The sequence below is a fragment of the Cuculus canorus genome, chromosome 4, assembly GCF_017976375.1.
Source record: "Cuculus canorus isolate bCucCan1 chromosome 4, bCucCan1.pri, whole genome shotgun sequence".
NCBI classification, from domain to species: domain Eukaryota; kingdom Metazoa; phylum Chordata; class Aves; order Cuculiformes; family Cuculidae; genus Cuculus; species Cuculus canorus.
In genome coordinates this window covers 77,873,685-77,897,065 of record NC_071404.1, presented here as the reverse complement: position 1 = coordinate 77,897,065, position 23,381 = coordinate 77,873,685, and the positions used below count along the sequence as shown (strand labels likewise).

Here is a 23,381-nt window from a genome sequence, read left to right as displayed (position 1 = left end):
GAGCTGGGATGCTTTTCCCAGCAAAAGCTTAAGTCCAAGCTGCATGCTCTCCAAGGAGAAGCTTCAGTTCAATTTATCAGAATATTTCTGATGAAAAAATGGTTTTGTCCACGCATTTCCAGCTGGTCCTGGCTCTTCATTTGGCTTGGGGGTTCCAAAACCTCAGACTAACAAACCTGAGCAGATGTTGGCGCTACCAGCTCAGCCTCATGTGCGCTCTGTCCAGGAGAGGAGCTGGGCCTTTGTGCTTTAGTACGCAGGGCACTCCCACTTCAGCCAAAGGAGATTCTGGGAGTGTGACAGATACATGGATTATGGGCTATTTCTGGACCAGCCACAGGAGGTAACAAAATAAGAAATACGTAAGCAATGAGGTCTTTTCATCTCAGGAGGATGTGCAGAGCAGCGTGCCCACCAGTGAGTGCAAGGTCGGTGCCTGGGAGGAGTTCGTTTCCCTGCCCAGGGGAGCCCTCTTCTTCACAGCAAGGAGAAGGCAGGCTGTTTCATTCGCATTGAGATGTATTTCCAGCTCATCAGCTGCCGAGAGCTGGCCTGCAGCCTGCAGGATGAGGATAGCCAGAGGTGAAGCTGCCCAACTCTCCTTATGTCACTCGGCTGAGCTGGGGCTCTTAGGTCGCACTGTGACGTTGTGTAACTGGGTGTGCAACGAGGACAGAACAGCAGCCTTAACTCCTTCGTCTCCCAAACCTAAGTTCTGCTTTGTTGCGCTTCTTATTTTTGTGTCTCTGCTGCTGGCTGTCTCTGTGGAGAAGGAGGGCTGCCTCTTCCATTCCAATTTAAGACAGATGGAAAAAACATCAGGAGATGCCTACAAATCACTGTAGAACATGGATGGAGTTCTTTGCTTTCATCTCCATTTCAATAGTGTCACCGTGTAAGCAGTTATATTTCTAGGGAAGTTGTAATTCTGATAGTGGTTATAAACACTCTTGTCAATCTGGAATGATTTAAAAATCAGAATTTAGGATCTGTCCTCTCTTCTAGAAATAACACTGGGCTTAGAAGGAATGAGACATTAAAAATTACTAAACCTATTAACAACTGAGAGGTTGATCCTCCTGGAATTACATCTTCTGTTACTGTGGCAGCAAACTTGGCGTTAGTGTCAGAGAAGTAATCATGACTCCAAGAGGTGGAACCATTTGAAAATGAGAGCAATGTTTTATGCTGCTTCCATTACTCAAGGAACTCTCTTTATGAGACAAGAAGTTTAATTCATGGAGAGTAATAACTCTGCAGACCCTGGCTGAATCGGGCAGCCAGTTCGGACAGGATACCTTGGGGATCTGCTGGGCAGAGGCACACCCCTCCACTTACTGTCTGGGTGTGATTTAGGAAACCAATCCCTACTGGAATGTGAAGGTTATAAATAAGGAATAAGGATTAGGAAGACCAAAGAAAGTGAGAAGGAAGAGGCAATAGCCCAGAAGGTTAAGATAAATGGTCTGAAATGTTTCAAGTATGCAGGTAGTGGGAGATCAGCACAAGAGGCAAATGAGGCGGCCAGAGGAGGTCAGAGTCATCGATGGTCAGAAACAAAAGATCTCCCTAAAGAACATCCAAGGGCAGGTTGCAAGGGGCTTTGAGAAGCCTGGTCCAGTGGGAGGTGTCCCTGCCCATGGCAGGGGGTGGGACTGAGGTCCCTTCCAAGCCAAACCATTCCATGATTCCCTGATAAAACAGTGAATGGGTTCTCCAAGGATTGTCACAGCTTGGGAAGGACTTGAGACATTGGATAGCAGCAACAGGCAAATCAGCCTTGTAGGGAGCTGATTACTATAAGATAAGGCTGCCTGTGCTTCCTTGGAGAGTTCTGAAGAGGGTGGTAGAAAATAGGCAAACTTTTCATAGATGCCTGCTTCAGAGAAGGCAGCGCAGAGTGCTCAGGGGACATAGGGCTGCGTGGTGAAGAGGCGCTGCCGCTTTCTGGTGGCAGCTGGTGCTCGCTGCACATGGCAGAGGCAGCCAGGCTGGGGGCAATGCAACCTCTGAGGAGCAGGCTTTTCTCAAAGGCTTCCATCTGTAGCACTGTATTCCTTCAATGTTTGTGGAGCGAGCGTCCAGGAAAAAAAACTACCAGGCCGTATTTTTAGATGAGAGAAAGGCTGAGCGGAGTGTCTGTTCAGCCTCTCATCAACATGTTAGGTATGAAATACCCATGGCACCATGGAAGCGGCAAGTGTAAATAACAATTCATAATTAAATACGAACTTTGCAGAAAAGGAAAGATTTCAGAGGCAGCTGCCAGCCTCAGGTGGGAGGTAAAGGAGTTTTAAATAGACTGCACAAGCCTTCCTGTCTCCCACTTGCAAGTGTTAGAAACGAGATGATCACAAAAAGAACAACTGGAGCCACTCCTTGCCAGGGCCACATTCTAGCTATGTGATTGTGAGGCACTGTGCAACGTCCTGAAATAAAATGCAGCCCCAAGCTTAAAGAGCATCCCAGCGGGTTGGGTGCTGTTGAAGAGAGCCAACATGCTGTGCCATCCAGGGGCAGCTCAAGCTTCCGGAGAACAGTTGCGCTAAGGAGAAGATGTGAGGGGCCACAGTCAAGACACAAGGTAGGCCCTCAGTGTCTTTGCACTGGGGTCTGTTTCCATGGTAGGGTTGAAGAAGTGTCTTTACAGAGATTAGCACGCTCCGCTCCTGATCGTGAGGCTGAGCTGCCTTAGGAAATCTTCTGGGATAAGCAGACAGGTCGCTTGGCTGAGTGTGAGGCAGAGAGCTGCCAGGGGAGGAAGGTGCTGGGTTTGTGGGTCCTGTTGAGGGAGGTCTCCACCTCTGCAGCCGCAGCCCTGGTGCTATCCGCCGGAGTGCTCTCTGCTCAGCCGGCTGTGCTCTCACTGGAGGCAGCCCTGCACAGGAATCGTCCTCCCTGGTGAAGCACCCGGCCACCACCATTGCTGAAGAGCGGCTCTGCTCCGTCCCTGATGTGTGTGTGTGCAGGATCCTTATCCCTGTGTTCCCCACTGGGCCTGATTAATGGTGTTACTTATAGCCTGACTGATTAGTTTTCAATGTCTGATTTAGCCCACACTCCACACAGAGCTCAGTAATTACAGTTTTTTAAGAGGCACGGGAAAAGCTCCGTTGCGTTTCCTTCTTCCCCCTGAACAACAACCCCAGAGCCCCCACAGACTCCAATTAACGCTCCTTTGTCTCTGGAGGTAAACCCCAAAGCTATGCATGCTGGCAAGATGGGCTTCTCCCTGTGCGAGGGGAACACCCAGGCTGCTTCACCTCGTGCTGCTTGGAGCTGCCAACGGTGAGGGTTGGAACTGTGCAGATCCGTATAGGAACACTTGGAAGCGACTGAATTGGAGAGCTTTGCTCGCAGCAGAGTTTAGGGTCTGTGTTGTCTCTTTGTTTCTTCATATGTTTCAAAAGCTGGTTTAAAAAAAGACCCCACATGCTGAAAGCTCCCTGGGCTGCAGTGATGGGAGAGCCATAGGCACCCACTCCTTTCCATCATTTTCCCAGGCTGCTGTTTACTCTTTGTTATGTATTGGGCACAGAGAAGATTTCCCGGTCCTGGATATCGTCACTGGCTCTTCGGAGCTGGCTGAGCAGCGAGGAGACCAGAGCAGCTTTCCTCACTGCCCAAGTACTACTCTTTTGTAGTCCAGGGGAGCCAAACTGCTGTTCGGGAAAGGAGCAGGGAGGTTACGGCTGAGCGCTGCTGCAGGCATGGTAGGAAAGTTCATTGCTGATCCAAAGCATCTCCTGTGAACATGGCAAAGGTCTTCTACTGTGTCAGTATCTGCTTTCAAACAGGTTGAGACAACTCTCTGAGAATTGTCCCACAGCAATCGCTGTGACTTTGTAAGTGTTTCAGGGTTTTGATGAGGGTTGCAGCACTGTTGCCTTTTCCAAAAGGGCTCAGCACCTGCCTTGCCCCTCAAAAGCAGCCGGAGCTGTAGGCATGGGTGCTTCTGCAGATAAGCTGCTGGGCCAGCCCCCAGGAGGGACCCAGCAGCCCTACCTCATGCGAGATCACCCCAAATCAGTGAGGTACAGCCACAGCCGGTGCCCCTTCTCCCCTCTGAATTAAGGCAGCATCACCCCAACATCGGACTGCCTGCAAAGCATCTGCAGCTAAACTGATTCCTCTCTTTGTGGCCCCGTTAGCAAACTGGGGAGGAGGAAGGGGTGGTGAAGATTTACCCTGGAGTTAAGATAAGTGCCTCTGCTGCAATCCTTTCCCCTCTAATGGGATCCTGCCACCACGCTGTCAGCGAGACGCCTCATTAGGCTTCGGCACAACCTGCAGCAGCTTCACCATGAATTTGAGCTGTGCTTAAGCACTCCCAGGGGCTTCGTGAGGCCCCTTGTCACAGGAATCTCTCAGGGGCAGCGTTGTGGGGCAGAAGTGCAGTTCAGTGTGGCTGGGACCACCTCTCCAGTCTTCCATACAAAGCCCTACACAGAGGACTTACTCCTCAAAATGCTACAGCTGCAAATATATTTTGCTTTCAAAATTATTTATGTTTGTGTCATATAAATTGTTTATGTGCAATCTTTTAAACCCTCATTTGCAGTAGGCCGCCTGTCCTTTCTCTGCCTGGCAGTGAAATCACCTCTAAAAATTTTTAAGTTTTCGTGGTAAACTTGGTAAGGAAAGAGAATCAAAGCAGCTCACGGTGCTGGCACTTCCCAGGGCTGCACTAAAGGAGGCTGTGCTCCTGGGGTTACAGAGCCTGGCTGGTACAGGAGCAGGGAGAAGGATCTTCCCAGCTTGATGAGAGGCTCAGCATCATCTCAGTGGAGAGAGGTGGTGGCAGAGGCAAAGCATTATAGAACGTGGCACATGGAAAGAAAAGGCAGCTAAAGCAGGATATGGGGTAAAATTTGGGTGAAGATAAGCACGATGAGCAAAAAAGCTGTTCCGGAGCAGTCGCTTTCCCTAATCAAGGTGAAAGTGCTGCTGGCTTCCCCGCTATATCTCATCCGCAATGTGAGGCTTAACATTCCTGGCTGGCACGTGGGGGCTTGGGGAGGGAGCGTGGGGGAGGACCGAGCTGGACACAAAGACGGCTGGCCTCTCAGCGGAATGGCATCCAAGCCATCTCAGCTATCCAAAGCCCCAGATGCCGGCATGTGCACTCAGCCTGCAGCCCGCTAAGCAGGGAACAAGAGGCAATTACGGCGCATCTCGGCAAGACACCCTTTTCTGAGGCGTCGGGGTTCCTTCAGAAGCAGATTTCAAATCTCGTCTGTGTTTTTGTGCAAAAACATGGGAGCAAGCGGGAATGCTGGATTGTTTTGGGCTCTCCTGTGTCTGCGGGAAGGAAGGAGCTGACAGGATGGTTGCACAGTGTTTGTGTGCTGCATGCGTGTGAGGAAGCAGGGTAAACATTCCTTTGCTAACTTTGTGGAAATATCGGTAGAGAGGGGGGTGGGCTTCCCTTTCTTGCTCTCGTGTGGACATTTCTATTAGATTTTCTCCTATGTGTTCAGAGCATTCCCTGAGCTCTCGTGGAAGGGGCATATCCCACAGTGCAGCCCCTGAACTCCATACTTAGGGATTTAGAGTTCCAAAATGCAGATGTAGGATAATGAGTTTTGCACCGCGGATGCAGCAGCTGATCCCTCTCCCATGTGCAGAGAAGCAGCGCTGCGGTGGTGTGCAGGTCCTCCAGAACAGTTGTGAGGGGCACTCACAGGGGCCGAGTGCTGCCTCAGTATAAAGACGAGCAAAATCTCACTCGAGAAGAAAAGGGATGTGTGTGGATTTCTGGGATGTTTTGTTTGCACTGTTTAAAAACTGATGCCCCTGCCTTGCTCCGAAGTCTGTGCATTGCCTTCTTTCCTAAAATCCTTATTAAATGTAGGATACAAGGGCTAATTTTTTTTTTGTGTTGATGTTTACGTGGCCATGGTTTCTACTGACAGGGACACCCATGCAGCGAAGGGATGCACTGACCTGTCTGCCAGCCCACTCAGTCCGGACTGCTTGACCACTGACTTCCAGCCCAGCAAAACCTCGTGGTCGGGAGGAATTAAGTTGCGGCTGAAGAGCAGGTAAGCATGCGTGTGTCTGTATCCCTGTCTGCTGTGTGTGCTTTGTGGCTGCTGTTGGAGAGAGGCTGGCAAACTCCACTTCCCTTTTGTGGGAGTGAGGGCAGCAGTAGCGCTGGAGTGGAGCAGCACCAATCCCCAGCATCTGAGGCATCACATGGTGAAAGAGGTTCAGGATGGTTCCTTAACATCACGCCCACTTCTTCCTATGGCTTCCATGCCCTCAGCACAGTGTCAGGGAAATGAATTCACCATTTGGGACTGGAGTCAAGCATAGTCGCTACTGGATGTCGGTACCACTTACACAGGCCTGGGTGTAAAATAATTACTGCTTTGGCTGCCAGTATGCCTGAGGGTGACTCGCTGAGGTGGAGTCCTGCAAGAGGTGTTGTTTCTTTGTTGTTTCTCCTCAAACACTTTGTCAGCGGTGGCAGAGGTTGTCAGAGATGCCAGACCAAAATATCTCCACAGCAGTGATGTCAGCCTGCTGTGGCTCACCAGGATTGGGTGCCTGGCTTTCCAAAACCCCCTGAGTTCTTCTGAGTTTGGGAAATTCAGTGGGAGTTTGGCGTTCATGGCAACACTGCTGAGTGCCTATCTGCGTTTTTAAATGATTAAATGCTTTCAGCAGTCAGTTTCCTGAATTGTTCTGGATCATCCAATGCTGTAGCAGAGCCTGATTTCCTTCCTTTGTTCATGCAGTTTAGGACCAAATCCTACAGTGTTTACTCAGGCAAAGCTCTTGCTGCCATCAGACGAGCCTCTTACCTCAGTCAGAGGCAATCTGGATGACCTCATCGATTTTTGTGTCTCAGTCTCCTGAGACTTCACCGTGAAGTCAAAGCCATGATTTTTATTGGCAGCATTGCATTTGGGCCAGACCTAGAATTATTTAAAGTCAAGAAGCTGCACTGATGTCCTGTGGCTGCAGGAAATGTGGCCTGGGGCCTGTTCCTGAGCGGCAGAGGAGGGAATGTGACAGGTGAAGTCACATTCTGATCTTATCAGCAAGGATGCATATCTGGAACAAACTCACTGACCTCAGTGGTGGTGCTCCCACTGCAAGCAGTTACAGATGCTGACCCTGCTCAGCCTGGGCAGCTGCAAAGGGAGGAGAAAGGGCCCAGCTCTTCCGCCAGCATTCATGTGTGTAACCTCGCTGGATTTGTATTGCTTTCCACCAAAGGAGGATTTGCACCATAAATTCTCTCAGGTGGGGCCGATTTTAGAGGCTGAAATCTGTCTTCAAGCTGGTTTTCATAGAATCATACAATGACAGGTTTGGGTCAGAAGGGACCTCAAAGCCCACCCAGTTCCACCCTCCACCCCCTGCCGTGGGCAGGGACACCTCTCACTGGATCAGGTTGCTCACAGTCTCATCCAGCCTGGCCTTGAACATCTCCAGGGATGGGGCAGCCACAATTTCTCTGGGCAACCTAGGCCAGGGCTTCCTCACCCTCACAGGAAAACATTTCTTCCGTAGATTTCATCTCAACCTCCCCTCTTTCTGCTAAAGCCTGGGAGAGGTATCAGGGAGAGATTTATCTCTGGCTGGGGTGTGGGACCCTGCAGTTACTGAGGTACGTGACCCACATCAAATGTGGGAGCACAGCTCCCATAGGCCCACCACTTTCCTATAGCACCAAGTCCTTCAGCGTATGCCCTCTGGAAATTTTGCTTGCTGGTCAGTCTAGCACAATTACTGCTAGACTGCAGTAATAATGCAGGTTAGCATTTTATGTGGATGAATTTGTCTTTAGATCCAGTACCAATGTTTTGCCTATGTTGAAGGCTGTGTCTGCAGTTTGACTCGTCTGAAGCTTTGGTTCCAAACAGGAAGTTTCTTTAATGTATAAAAATTTGAGTGTGGGAGGGTATATCAGACTCGGCGGCCTTTGCTTTGGCGGTAGCACCGGATACAATTTCCTGGCTTGTTTACTCTCTGCAGACTCACGCTGGGCGATGAAGGCGACGGGCTGTCAGCAGCCCAGATCCGTTTCTGAAATTCAGGGTGATGAATGAGTGTCCGTAGTCCAAGGGGAACTCCAGAGCGCAGGACTGGTTTCTCAGGTGCTGCAGTTGAGCATCCACGGAAAGGAGCAGCACAACACCAGGCTATGGTTCACTGTCTTAAGCGTACACTCGGTGACTGCTCAGAAGCGTGCCTTGCTTCCTCCACCCTGCAAAACAAACATAACCAGTGCAGTATTGCCTGCTGATGTGGCCACAGCTCTGCCCAATGGTAAAGGGTGATCTGAGATGAGGAGGAGGGAGGAATTAGGCCTAGAAGTTCAGATGCGAGAGTGTCTTTCACCAAAAAAAATGGTTATTACCCAAGTGATTATAAGTTATCCTGAGGGAGAGGACAGGTTCATTAGCTGTTCTGTGACTGCAATTGTGTTAGATCACTGCAGGTTTGCTATTCCTCTCGCTCCACTGGTGTGAGTCGCAGTGATGCACTCAAGGACAGCCACCTATCCCACCTGCTCCTGCTGGAACGGTAAGAAGGTGAACTCCCAGCTGGGAGTGAATCACGATTACATGTGGCATGTTAGAAGTCTGAACTCCCCTTGGTACCCTTTGCCTTTTTTAGCCCTTGCGGTACCTCAGCAAGCAGTCTGTTTGTGAACAGATCCCCGCCCTCCCCCAAATGTATGTAAATACGTACATACACTCAGCACATACACCTGGAGGTGCTTCTTCTCTCCCCGTTTATCATTTCTACGTTAGCACTTCGGATTGAGTTTATTAGCGTTGCCTGTGATTTGTAACCCTGCAACTTGGAGGAGAACCCAGCTACTGTCTGAACTGCTTGCCCTGCAAATCCCCTTGGTTACCTGCCGTGACTCATTGTCCATGTTACGTTTGGATAATCAGGCTCACAGGGCGGTGTTTCTGCTGCCAGCCACCGAGTTCCTCCTAAGCGCTGAACAAGACCAGGAAAACACATTCCTTCCATTGTTTCAAAGTCTCTCCTGTTGCAAGTTGCTGTGTGTTTGATATCAGGGTGCGAAAGAATCTAAGCTATGCTTGTTTTTCTGTCTTTTTAACTAATTTAATGGATGGAGGGGAATGAGGAAAAATTATTTGAATTAAGCCCGTTGGGCCATATGGATAAATCAGCGCAGTACTGTGGCTTCTGCGAAGTTGTGGGCAGGGAAAGCCACTGTTGGGGCTGGCTGCAGAGATTTCCCGCCCATGCTCTGAGAAATGGTGTGAATGCCTGGAGAAGACTGGAAATAATCGGGTCCTTCTTAAAGACAGTAAGTTTATCGGCTGTCTCTTTCTCATGTCTATTCTTTCATCCTCTTTTTCCAGCAAAGGAAACAGTAAAATTATAGAAAGAAGAGGAAAGTTGCAGAGGGGCTTTAATCCAGCTCCGTATTTGAATCCAGAAATGCTCCAGGCAGAAGGCTGGCTTGGCTTCCATATCCCTAAGCTGCAGTTCTGTTGAATGGCACAGATGGACTATCCTGGCAGCAAGTACTTTCTCCAAATAGAGATCTGAAATACTCTTTATTTTGCAGGTTAAATCGTACTTACTGTGTTGCTTGGTAATGCTTTCTTTAAAAGAGAAAGCTGTCAGGAGATCCCAGTAGGACAAAGGTGATCTTGAGTGCTATCGTGAAGCACATGCAAGAGAACTGGGTGATCAGGCCCGGTCAACACAGGCAAGAGTGAAGCCTGTGCACATCCCCTCTCACGCTGATAACCGCATTCTCGCTGTTCCTGTTCGGGCCTGCTGTCTGCTTAGCCTCAGGGAATGTCAGTGGGACCCTTTCTTTTGTCCTTAATCTAAATATTGCCTGTCAGACCTGCACTTGGGCGAAGGGAAGTCAAGGCAGGGAGGGCGCTCTGCGATAGGGTGTAAGTCGCTTCACCTCTTGAGGCCTTTGTTTCTTTTCCTGGAGAATGGATAAATCCCCATCTTGGATAAGACAGGCCACGGGTTGCTGAAGAAATGTGATAACACAGAGGTGTGATATGCGAGGCCAATAATCATTAATTACAGTGTTTGACTGTTCCTAAGTTCAGCTAAGGAGCCACCATTGCTCACAGCTGCTGTCACCTCTGAGTGATCCCAGCATTTCTGCTGCAGCCTGGCTGGAGAGAATTTCTCTTAGAAAAGCCATCTTTGGTCTCTCGCAAACTCTGACAGGTTTTGCTGCAGCACTTGGTGCTTTCAGGTATCCTTAGCTGCCTACACCATGTCCGTTTCCAGAGGCAGCAGGATGAACATCGCTGTGCCCTTGGTCGTTCCCGTCCACAAAATTACCTTCCTGTAGAATTTTTCTCTGCCTGCTTTTGGTGCCGGGGAGAAAAGAGGAGGAAGAGGGGATGTTTGTTTCCCGCATGTGGAGCTGCAAAGAACAATAGAAGAAATCTGTGTACATTCGCACGTGTGGGTGTCATCTCTGCTTCCACACCAGACTTTTCTTTCCAGTGGGGTGGTGGGGAGCTTTTCCCTAAGAACTGGTGATGGTAACAATAGGAGATCTGAGCAGAAGCCTAAGATTCTCTGCTTCCTTGCCCCAGAGGGACTTTAGGGAGCTCAGTGTCTCGCAGTTCTGACGTGGCACTCCGGGCCTGGCCTGATGCAACCCAGCCGTACCGGGTGATGCTCGTCAAAGGGGAAAAGCAAACAAAGTCTGACACATCAACTGGAAACCACACACAGGCACGACATCTGCCTGTGCCACTGGGAAAGGGGCCGGCTGGCCTGGAGTGGAGCCCTGAACTTGGCTGGGGTGTTTTTCTCAAGGCTTTTTGTTGTTGTTGTTGTTTAAGACTGAGACTGCTGGAACCTGTGAGATACCCTAAAGGGATGCTTTCCTGCACTTCCAATCTTTCTAGTGAGTTCTCCTTCTTTTTAGGCAGCATTGTGCGGGGACAGAGCTCACTCAGGACCCTTCCTACCCCAGAATTTACCAGAAGGGCTCTGTGAGTCTAAACAGACAGATTCAGTGAAAGACACATCAAGCTGACCCGTTACGGTCCTACTTCTCTCTAATTGGCCTTGTCTGTTATGCTTATTTTTAGAACCATGACTGAACCTTAATTAAGAGTGACATTGCTTTGAGGAGATTGTGGCCTCACTCTGTGGAAATCCTAATAGGCTTCCGAGTGCTTTAGTTTTTCCTTCATCTCTTGCTTAATAGCTGGGCAGAGGGACTGCAGCAGCACGTGAGGGTGTCTGCAGAATGTATCCTTGCTATGCCAGCGCTCCTTGTAGATGTAACCATCTTGGAGACACGTCCGCAGCAGTGAAAATTCAGATCATTCTTCGTGCTTTGTGTTTATGCAGGTACAGAGTTGCCCTGGGAGGGTACTCACAAATCCCTATGATCAGAGTCTCTCCGTACAGAAACAGCCTACGGCAGGGTACAGCTCAGGACACACTACCTTTGCCACACACTTTTTGTTACTTCCATTTCTGCCTCCCCAGAGAAAGAGGCCAGGCCAGGCCATGTCTCTCTCTGCCAGCTCTGGCAACCTCCCACACAGCCACCTGGGCCACGCAACTGCTGCAGGGAAACGCATCTACAGGGATCACATTTGTCTGCGATGGCACAGAGTGACCTTCTTGGCCTTAGGTCTCTTCTCTATTTCTTCCCATCTTTCTTGGGCACATTAGCACCAGCAGCTGGTCAAGGTCACCCCTGCAGGTCGTGGAAAACATGTCCTGCTGATTACTGCTCCTGCCTGGATAAGCAGATGGCTCCTGCTCCTTGAGGAGAGATGCATTTCTTGAAAGATTCAGCTGCCTTTCTATTCAGCGTTCCGCATCGCTGCCGAGGATGATTTTGAAGCTTGCTGGACAGAGAAGAAAAGAGCACAAGGTCAGTGGTAGTAGAAAGTATTCACAAATGGTCTCTATTGAGCCATCTCGGACAATGTATTGGCCAGACATGAGCCTGATGAAGATTTGGCTCCCTGCAAGCTCTGAGTGCATTGCAGCAGAAATCAATCCCTTTACTGGGGCGTTGGTGACTTTGAGTTGCTAATTCATGAGCCGTAATATCCCCTCTCTGGCTTTCACTCAGTAGTTTTCTCGAAGGCTGAGTTACATTCTGCTGTGGTCTGCAGTCTGTGCTTCCAGAGGGATGGTGCTTTCCTTGCCAGAAGAGAAGGATTTCAGCGGCTTACTTTGATACTCTCACCTGTGTCTGTCTGCACAGCAAATCCCTCCCATGGTGTGCCCCAGGATCCTGGGATATGGCATGTGAGCGGAGGGAACTGCTTTCTTCCTGCTTCTCATCCCACCACCCTGTAAACTGGGCATAAAGATCCACCTGCAATTGTCAGGGCAGCAGCTGTCGGTATTGCTGGATTGCTGTGCTCCTTGACCTCAGCCAAACTATGCTCCTGGCAGCCTGGAGCAGAGGAGTCTGCAGGGGTTATTTAAGCACCTTGTTCTTTTCTTCCAAAACTGCTCCACTTGGAGGGCTGGGAAAAGGGAAACTTCTCTAGGTAAATGTACATAAAATGAAAGTGGTGATCTGAAGAAGCCAGGATGTTTGCTTTGATTAAAGATGAGCTTTTTATCCAGAAGCATCTGTGCACCCTTGGAGGATACTGGGCTGGAGTATATTTGAACTGCAAAGCACACAGATTGTGCATGTGCTCTGGCAGCAGGAAAGAAGAGAATGTAAAGAACAGAAATGAGACTGAATACACTGATCTGCATGGGTTTAGTTTGTAACCTTGGGGAAAAGATCAGTTACTCAGTGAAGAAAGCTTCAGCTGGCTCCTCTTTAGATGCTGCTTCATTTATAGAGTTCGTGCTGAGGTATCTTTATAAAGTTCCACTACTGTTCTGCATACAGAGTGTAAAAATAATCTACAGAGATTACAGAGAGCCTGCTTGGCTCTTCCTACAAAGCTATTAATGGTGAAGGGCCTCAGAAACATCAGTGTGGTCCTCACAGCCCAGACTGTGTCAAACCTTTGCCATGCTGTATTAGAAGAGGCCGCTAGTGTGCCTGTCACGTTTCTGTCTGAAAATGCCATGCCCAGTATAGCAACAAGGAGCACCAGCAGCTCGATAAAATTACAGACTATTCTTTTCCCTTTGATCTTCCAATTTATGGCTTGAATTTGGGAGTACCTGGGTTGTAGTCAGTGTTACAGCTGCTGTGGAGCTGATTTAGATGCCAGCATCGCATCAGGGTCCGCTAACTTCTCCAAGTACCTTCATTCTGAGGCATTTGTCGTGATGTCAGCCTGACCTGGGTACCCAAGTTATCTGATCACTGGAGGTGTCTGCAAGGAACCAGAGTCTCTTTTCCAGCCTTGGCATTTACGACAGAGATATCATTTTCTTCATTGTCTGAAGTGGAGATTTTGTTAGTATTAAGATTGTCCAGATGCTTTCACAAGCAGGGTACAGGTACAGCCTTTGAGGAACTGGTACAAAGAATAAGGGGAGGAGATCCTTTTGTTATTGTTGTTGTTATTGTTATTGCAGTTCTGCATTTTGAAATCCCACAGCCTCCTGGGACAAAGCGTCGGCTGCTGCTCCTGGTTTTGTTCAAGGCAAATCAGCTACACCAAGTTTATTCCATAAAGATGTAATGATTTATTTGCCTTCCCTCAAGTCAGGAATTAGCATGTTTTATCACTCATCAAGTTTGTTTAGAATGAATCAGGATCTGACGTTGTGGGCTGTGCAAAACCAGTTCTGCCCCGCTTGCCAAAAAGAGTTGAATCCTGCACTGGTTTTTATTGCTTCCCAAACATTGCGCTCTGCAGCAAAGCTCGTGTAACCAGAAGCGGTTGCAAACTTGGCAGCTGGACCACGTTCAGCTCCCCTCGTTTGTAATGGGAGATGTTCTCCTGCAGCCGCTGTGGGTCTCACTGTTGCATTGCGCTCCAGCTCCAGTCCTGCTCCCTAATGAGGCAATGATAATTATAAACTAAGCTTAAGGAAGAAGGGTGAAGCAAAGTGCTATTTTGAGGTGTTGCGGACGGCTGAAGCTAAGAATTTCTTGGCGCTCCCTGAACACCCACACACAGGCACTGGGCACTGGCCATGCCTTCCTTTTACAACCTCCGAGCTCCATCCCAAGGAGAGGCTTTCTGCTGATTCAGTGGGAACTGGATTGGAGCCTCTGTTCTCTGCCTTCTGGTGCACGTGTGTGCACAGAGACTTTCCGTGCTTCCATCCTGCTGCCTCCACAGTGATCACCTGCGGGAGCCTGCAACATGAGCTAGAGATCATGTGTACCGCAGCGCTTCCTCCCTTGGCTTAAGCCAGGCTAAGATTTGGTTACCCTTAATCCGCATTTCCAGGATCAGGTGGGTGTGGAAACAATGTGAGGTTATCCCGTGCTGAGCTGGTACGGCATGTCTTCTGTCTTCAGTTCAGAGCTTCACTCTCCGTGTGTTGTATTATTACAAGGATATTGAGCAAAAGGGCTTAAAATACCTCTGGCTGGGAAGATTGGCTGCACAACTCCCGTGCAGCTTTTGCCGATTGAAACAAGGGATAACACACTTGGGATCATTCTGTTTGCTTTCCCAAGCAAAAAAATAATGCTGGGGCTCATACTACTTGGGATTGCAAAGAGAGTCTTTACATCTCTGCAATGGAAAACACGAGAATGCAGGTTATTCCTAGAAACAGTTCTGTCACTGTCCCACCTGGCAGTGTTCAGCCGCCCTGTTTCTTGGGCAAGAAGATTGACAGCAGAGCTCTGTTCTAAACACACCTACATATGTGATGGGAAAATGGTGCTGGGTTCAGCTCACATGCTGTAAACCTCCTGTTCAGCTTTCCTTACAATGATCCTGTCCCAACGGCTGTTAAATGGAAAGGAACGTCTCTTTTTTTCTTTCTTCTTTTAGCTGACAGTGAATGACCTGTGCTTCTGAAATTGGTGTAGAAAATCTACTGGTGAAACAGTTCTACCTTTTACTTTCCGCCAATACTTTTCCCTGTCACGGAACATCAGCTGGTGCCAACATTAACTTGTGACAGGAAAGGATCAGAAAATCATGGAATGATTTGGATCAGAAGGGACCTCAAACCCTTCCAGTTCCAACCCACCCCCCGACTGGATCTGGTGGCTCCAAGCCCCATCCAGCCTGGCCTTGAACACCTCCAGGGATGGGGCAGCCACAGCTTCTTTGGGCAGCCTGGGCCAGGGCCTCACCACCCCCACAGGGAAACATTTCTTCCGAAGATCTCATCTCAGTTTCCCCTCTTGCAGCCTAAGGATTGGACCCTAACGATCATTTTTTACTTTGTACGTTTTCCTATGTCATTTCATTTCATAGTCATAGGCAGTGCAAGGGGAATCCTCTTTCAGAGTCTGCCTTATGTCTGCAGAGGGCATTTTAATCTATTTACTGACTTATTCAGGACGTGCTGTGCAGTGGAATTTGCAGTGAGATAAAGGCTTTAGGGCTGCATCATACCCTCCTTTTGCATTTATGCGTTATAGGTAGTCAAGGCTGTCCTGCAGGCTGTCACATTTGGGGCTCAGCACTACACGGGTGCGCCTCACTCCCACAGGAAGTTAGAAACTGTGGAGATGAGTGCTAGAGCAGGGGGAGAGATCCCCCGTGGAAAGCAGAAGGAGGATTAAAGACAAGCCCAAAGGCTGGGGGAAAGAGAGTCTGTGTGGTGTGTTCAGGGTGCTTGATCGCTAATCCCCTGCTTGGACTTTCCATTATGTTATTCCAATAAGGTTGTCGGTGTTTTTTCTCTCTGAAGAGCTGCGGGCTTCCTCAGCGTTGGTGGCTGCAGCGTGCTAAGGGCTGCCGTGCCGCGCTGTGCCTGGGGACACAGCCAGGCTTGCGTGCCACAGAGGGGCAACCAGCCAGCTGCACGGCCCTGCGTCACGCGAAGGATGCGCAGTGCTGCCGGTCAGTTGTCGTGTCTCTTCCTCCTTTTTTATCAGCATTGAGGAGAGATCAAACCACCATTGTGTGGGCATGGTGTGCAATTCTTTAGGTGACTTTGCCAGCTGTCACTTTAAAGTGAAGGAAAAACACTCCCTCAGCATCTCCAAAAATCACATGCGGCGGCTGCCCTGCTTGGGGCATCGCTGGGGAGCCCACACGCAGCCCTCTCTGTAAACTAATCCCGGTGAATGGGCCCCCAGGCTCATCCCCGAGGGGTGAAGCTGCTGGCTGCAGCATAGAGGGCAGGAACCCCGCGTTCGCTGATAACCCACTGCCCATGCCTGTCGCCTTGTCAATACGAGGGGCAGCGTGTTGTGTGAATGTCTAACGCTGTGTGATTACTGCTTGAGTCACGTGGAAGAGACAGGAACGTAACAGTGAAACAGAAGTGAGCACGAGCATTTTTAAACGTTGATGTTACTTCACATTCATCCTCTTTGCAAGAGCTGGCCTGTTGCTGATGTACAAAATCCTTCTGCTTTTACCTAGGCGGAGTGAAACTCCAGGCCGTCCGCACTCCTGGCATTCAACCAAACTCGCGGAGAACCAACCCAATCCCAGCATGATGCAAATATCTCAGGGCACGCTTGGCACCCCTTGGCATCAATCCTACCACTCCAGGTAAGCGCTACGCAGCTGGGGTCGTGTGCTGAGCAGGCAGAGATGTAAAGCAGCATGCGTTTTTAATCTGGTGATGTTTTCCCTGCTTTCGCAGGTGTAGAGATCGTGCGTGCCTCTAAACAAGTCCCCTAGTGCTATGCCCTCCATTTCATGTCATGCTGGCTTACAGGAGGTTCAGCCTTATGCCCAAGGGTATGTTTTGTTGGCACTGACCACGGATCAGGGCCTAAATCTAGAGCACAGGAGTAAAGGAAGGAGACAAAAGATGTGATGGAAAAATGCTACCAGTCACCTCCATACAGCTGGACAGGTTCACAAACAGCCAGGGCTGGGATTATAGTTAGGAAAGTCTAAATTCCTGCTTGGTTACCCAGATAAAGTGGCCATGTTTTCCTCCGATGAGTGCTCTGTGAGGTGATTAGCAGATGGGAAATCAATTGCTTGAAAAATCTCCCTTCCTACCAAGACGGGAGCCCACTTTCGGGACGTTAATGCAGCTTTCTGCTGCTGGTGTCCTGCTCTGCATCCTGCGAGCTGCCACCATGTAGAAACACAGGATGGCTGTTTCTCCAGGAAAAGAAAAGAAATCCAAAGTCAAAATGAGCCTTTTAAGAAGAAGAAAGAAAGTGTAGGTAGCAAGGCAACTGTGTCTGTCAGCAGAAGGCAGCCACTCTCCAGAGCAGGCAACAGTAGTGCATCAGCGACAATGTTCCTAGGGTGAGAAGTTCAGCAAGGGATTTCCTGGGTTTGGCGGCTCTATCCTAACTGTACGTGCATGGCTGTTTCTCTAAGAAGTGACCGTAGTGGTTTATCAGTCCCTAGAAGACTAAACTAGTGACCTGAGTGCTGTTTGAAGAAGGTGTTGTGAGGTGCTGCTGGTTTTGACCGAGGCTGAGGCAGACTGGCAGCAGCAGTGCGGTCCCAGCAAGCTGGGGCTGTTTCTCTGAGGCTGTGCAGTGTGGTGAGTACGGGGAGAAGAGCTGCCTGGGGCAGGCAAACCCCTCAGCTACCGCAAGCAGCCCCAGCCGTACTTGGTGGGCAGCTGGGTTTGGGGCAATTTTAAATCCTGCCCTCGGAGGATTTTCCCTGGCAAGGCAGAAGAGTTCCAGGAGCAGGGAACTCTCCCTGGAGCTACTGGGACTTAAACGTCATCTATTCTACAGGCGAGACTGAGCCCTGGCAGAGGGGAAGGAAAAGAAAACAAAGCATTAAAAAAACTGAGGAGAGAGTTGCCGGAAAAATGTTATGTTCGTCTCTGGCCTGCAGGAGTGATCAGGCTGTAGGACATTCACTTCCCACCGAGGGGCTCTGCTTCCCAGCCGCAGCTCCTGGCAAAGCCTTTGGCAGCACGGCTCTGTCTCCTGGGTGCTGGAAGAGGAGCACGGGGAACATCTAGTGGCCAGCTGGCCAGGGTTCTGCTGGGCATTGCCAGGGAGATACTGGTTTTAAACTGGAATAAAGGGTTTTATTAAAGGAGTAAAGCAGCTTTATCCTGAGATAGGCCATATCTCTTGCTGCCTGTGTTCCGCTGCGTCTCTCTGCAGAGCAGTTGCTTTTTCCCCTAGCAGGCAGGTTTCCTTCTGCCTTTCCTAATCCTTAGCAGCCTTCTCCTCTCTCTCTCCGTCCTGTGGGATCGTGAGTCTTAATCCAGTGTGGTGGAAGTGGCTGTGGCTGGGCTGCGATCTGAAGCAAGCTTAAAGCTAGGTGGGGGGGGGGGGTACCAAACACACCTCCTGCCTCCTCGATTCTCTGGTGTCCTGTGCATCCCCAGCTCCCCAGTCGCACAGAGCAGCTTTGGGTTTGTTATCCCAGCAGAGTAAAGCACACAGAAATGGAGCTTGCCTTTTCCTGTGCCAGCTGGGGCTGCAGCTCCTGGCAAACCCAGGCTCCTCTCCATCCCTGCTCCCAGCTCCAAGCCTTGCCCTGCCACCTTTCACACAGGACAGCAGTCTTTCCTTTCCTTTCTTGCTGCTTTGCTGTGGCTCTGCCAGGACAGTGCACGTGGCTGCAGAGGGAGCTAAGGGGAAGCAATATCCAAGGGAGGGGAGGGAACAGAATGAAGAACAGTGAAATCCTCAGGCTATGCTCCCCAGTCCTCAGTGTATTGGCTTGAATCAGGGAGGAGCAATTACCCAGGAGAAACCCCATGTAAATCTGTGGTATCCCCAGAGAAGAACAAGGGAACTGTGGCAGACACAAGGATCTCACTTCCCACTGGTAGAAAGATCTCTGTCTTCTTTTGGGACACACCTCTGGCAGACAGGAATCCCCTTTTGGCTGCATGTATCTCGGAGCAGGTGCCAAGGTGTCTCTGCGCCCTCTGAGTCCCATGAGCAGGCAGCCGTGAAGGCTTCCTGGGGCGTTCTCAGGCTGTTTCTGTTGTTGCACCCCCACTTGCCTCCACACACAAACACATGCATCTCCTCTCTGTCTTGTCAGTTTAGTTTTCTCGCAGCAAACAAACTGTCCTTGGGACAGCTGAATTTCCAGGAAGCCTGCCAGGCCATAGCCTTCATCTCCATAAAAAGAAATGAAATAGGAAAAAAAGAAAGAGATTAGATTCCCCCCAGAACATCCCTCATGCTCCTCTCCTCCTTCTCAGTGGCGTCGGCACTCATTCAGCTTTCCAAGTGCCTTGGATAGGTTTGATGGGTGGGGTTGATCCTCCCTGGCTCCAGAGATGCGCTGTCTTTCTGTCTGTGCTTCCCTCCCACCCTTCTGTGGTAAATAAGAGCCATGTGTTGCAATGTCAAACAGTTCCTCTCTGTGAACTGGGATGACTGCGAAGAGGGGATGGAGTAAGGCCCAAATATGGGTTTTCATCTGCACTCCTCAAAACTAAACATCTTGCTTCTGAGCTCACTTATAAGTTGTTGTGCCTCTGCTCTGCTGACAGTGGGTTTTTACTCCTCTCTCACTCTTCCCCAGCTCCTCAACCAGCGATCTCTCTGGCTATGAGCATGGCTATCTAAGGAGAAGTCCTGACCAATACAGTTCCCGAGGCAGCATGGAGAGCTTGGACCACTCCTCCCCTGGCTACCACCCTTGTCACCTCTCCCCGGCCAAATCCACCAATAGCATCGACCAGCTATCCCACCTCCACAGCAAGAGAGACTCTGCCTACAGCTCCTTCTCCACCAACTCAAGCATCCCTGAGTATCCTGCTCCTCCGTTCAGCAAGGAGCACTCCTGCTCCGTGGACAGCATGCACTCCCGAGGCAGCCTGCAGGACGGGATGAGGCAAGCTGACATCAGGTACATCAAGACAGTCTACGATGCCCAGAGGGGGATCTCTGAGGAGTACGAGGTGAAGTCCTCTGCCTTGCTTCCAAGCTGCGAGGCCCGGGCCTCACTGGACAGTCACGGCCAGGGAAGGCTCCACAGCTTCAGCCGGCACGGCACAGCTCCCTCCTGCGCGCAGCTAGGCCACAGCTCCTTGGACAGCAAGAGCCAGACCCCCAAGGGACCTCCCTTGCCACCCGCTCGCAGCGACAGCTACGCAGCCATCAGGCATCACGAGAGGCCCAGCTCCTGCACTGGCCTGGAGCTGAACAAGCTTAGTCGGAGCCAGCCGAAAGGGGCCTGGCCTGCGTTTGTCAGCACCCTGTCCCAGGGCCCACTGCTGAAACCCCCCTTCGGAGAAGGGCACCTGCACACCGTGGTGGAGAAGAGCCCGGAGAGCAGCCCCACCATGAAGCCCAAGCAGAGCTATGCCCAGTCAGCCCAGCCGGGGCAGCCCCTGCTGCCTACTGGTGTCTACCCAGTCCCATCTCCGGAGCCGCACTACGCCCAGGTGCCCCAGCCTTCTGCAAGCAATAATGGGACACTTTATCCAGCTCTGGCCAAAGAAAGCGGTTACTCTCCACCCCTTCCAGCCTCTTACGACAAGGCCGTAGCCAGCAGCACCCTGGGCTTTGATGAGAATGGAAACCAAAGCACTACAAACAGATCAACCATCTTCTACCAGCCCTCAGCAGCTGAGAAAAAGCAGGATGCTGCAGCAAAACTTCTCCATCAAAAACCTCCTAGCATGGCAAGCCCAGAAGCCTGCCTGACCGCGTCGAGAAAGGAGGAGCCGTTACGCCCGTGCAGGGCAGCACGTAGCAATCAAGAGACCTTGAGTACCGCTCAGGCCTCTAAACACAGTCTTCAAGCTCCACAGCCCCAGCCGAGGGATGCTAGTGAGAGAAGAAACCATTACCAGCCCAAAGAGGACTGGGCAGCTGAACCCCAGGAGGAGAAAAATGGCAATGCACAGATAAACGAGGGAGATGCTGCTGCTCACCACCAGTGGGGGCACAGCAAGGCCAAGCAGTATGGCTTTTCCTCCTTGCAGAACATCCCAGGGAGCTCCAGGAGGCAAAGCAGCTTCGAGCTAAAAGAGATGCAGCCAGACGAAGGTTTTTCCAACACCAAACTGTTCCCAAACAGCAGCAGTAAAGAGGAGAAGGATCACAGGGGACAGGGGCACAAGCAGTGGAGTGATGTGGACCCACAGGCCTTTGTGAGGCAGGAGGAGGAGGGCACGAGCGCAACTCTGTTCCATGCTGCCGAGCCAAAATGTGAAGAGCCCATTTCTCCACAGCACCCAAAGACCTCCGATTTTGGGAGGAGCCGGCTCAGCTCTAGCAGCACCCAAAGCTTCCCCTATGGGAAACCAGACGCCAGCAAGCCCCGCTGCTTGGTGCTAGAGAAGGTCAGCAAGTTTGAGCAGCGGGAGCAAAGCACTCACTGGCCGCAGAGCACTGGCATTCCCAGCTTTGGCCAGCACTATGGGCCGAGCAGAACGAGCCAGCCCTCCAGCACCAGGTGCTCTCTCAACAGCCTGGAGGACATGAGGAACAAGCTCCGCGAGCCCAGCCAGCTGCCCAGTGAACCAGGCAGGGTCTCCAGCCCCTCCATCAGGAACGGGAAGCTGGAAGAGGCTGACTGGCACCCTGTAGAGCTACAGATGACAGCTTCAGCGAAGCAGACAAGACCCAGCGAATACTACAGCCTGTGTCCTGAAAATGAGGTACAAATAAGGGCAGCTCAGCTGCTGAGGAGTAAAAGCACATTCCAGCTGGCAGGTGAGCCTGAGAAGGAGATCCTCTGGAAGGATAACATCCAGGATACCCACGGTTCACAGATGGACACATCGTTTAACCGGGCCTACAGGAACAGCATTAAAGATGCTCAGTCCAAGGTGCTGAGGGCCACTTCCTTCCGTCGCATCAGCCCCCCATTCGGGAGCACGCCCAAGAAGGTGACGCAGAGGCCTGCCTCAGCCCACGTGGGCATGAGGAGCATGGCAGCATCTCCCCACACCCCAAAGGAGAGGCACAGTGTCACACCGACTGAAAGCAGCCTCTCTGCCCTGGACTACACCAAGACACAGCACATCTCGCGCATCGGGGGCAGAAGGCGGCTGACGGCAGAGCAGAAGAAGCGATCTTACTCAGAGCCGGAGAAGATGAATGAGGTGGGCATCTCTGATGGGGAGCCATCGCCTTTCTTCTTCCAGAAGAAAAGCATCCATTTTGTCTTCCCAGAGAATTCAGTGGCTGACCGGCGTAAAATCTTCGAAAGGGACAGCAAAGCTTCTGCCACAGCCAGCCTCTCCAAGCCAGAGCTCAAGCAACTCCAGCAGAATGCCCTCGCCGACTACGTCGAGCGCAAAACAGGGAGACGACCGTCCTCACAAGATCTTGGGCTGCTGAGGGAGCGCTCCTACAGCTCTTACCTGCAGGCAGGTGGCCCAGACAGCCAGAGCCTTTCCTCATCCTCCAGCATGAATTCCCTCCAGGACCAGAACCTTTACCGCCGGAAAGAGTCTGTAGAGCGTATATGCAGGACGGGGCGTGTATCTGCTACCCTTCCTGCAGGGCTGATGGGCTGCTTCAACATGAGTGGAGATGAAAAGAAAGGGCTCCAAGACAGCTTGGTCATGAGCCAACCAAAACCAGAGAGGTGCTGGGATTACAGAGCCAAAACCGAGCTCACCAAAGGCACTCAGACAGACCCCCTGGGCGTACAGGGCCGGCCTGGCTACAGGAAGCACGAGCAGGTCTTTGAAGCACCCTCGTCTGCCAGGAAATCGGGGAAATCAGTGTCTGTGGAGGACTTGCTCGATAGGTACGACAATCAGAGAGTCCCTGTGCATGTACGATCCAGATCGTCTCCCACGGCCGATAAGAAACACCAGGTATGTAGAAACCGGATCACGTGTGCAGGCAAGCGGGGCTCTCTGAACCAGGGAAAGAGGGGGGATGTCAGAAGACAAGGCGACATTCAGTCATTGCAATGTCTCTGTTGGTTAGAGAGAGGTTAGATGCATGGTGAGGCGGAGAGCATTTGACTGTTTCAGTTACCAGGACACTGGTTTAACTGCTTGCCAGTGGGGTACTGCTTCTGGTCAGCTTTCTTACTGCTGGGGCTGTTTCAGGGGTGCTGGGATTTCAGTGCAGATGCGGGGAGTGTACGTATGTTCTTGCTGCTCCTGATGTCCTTTCAAGAGTCCTGTTCTTACCTGCCGGCATCACCAGAGAAGCACCGACCCATCACCTGTCTGGTGGGATCTGCCCTTAATGTGCTGATACGCTGCTGCTCTGCCTCAGCCCACTTTCCTGGTGCAAAGTAGAGAAAATTAAAGGTTGCTTGAAACTGCCCTGGCTCCCGCTGTGCCTGACAGTGCTGGGAAACGCTCAGCGGAGGCATTGCCAAGTAACCGTTATGTTTTGCCTCCAGCCCTGAAGGGAAACACTGCAGAGAAAACTTAGTGGAGAACCTGGCCGCTCTTTCCGTGTCCCCTGCTTGGTGGCTGGGAACATT

At 51.0% G+C, this 23,381-nt stretch overlaps 1 protein-coding gene across 1 annotated transcript in view; it reads left to right on the top strand.

The window, feature by feature from the left end:
* Positions 1–23,381, top strand: part of SHROOM3 (shroom family member 3) — a 140,059-nt gene that overhangs the window by 101,799 nt on the left and 14,879 nt on the right. Inside the window, exons 3-5 of the mRNA XM_009566139.2 lie at positions 5,916–6,044; positions 16,440–16,571; positions 19,500–22,755. Of these exons, the coding sequence (XP_009564434.2) occupies positions 5,916–6,044; positions 16,440–16,571; positions 19,500–22,755 (3,517 nt within the window). The remainder of the gene's footprint in view (positions 1–5,915; positions 6,045–16,439; positions 16,572–19,499; positions 22,756–23,381) is intronic.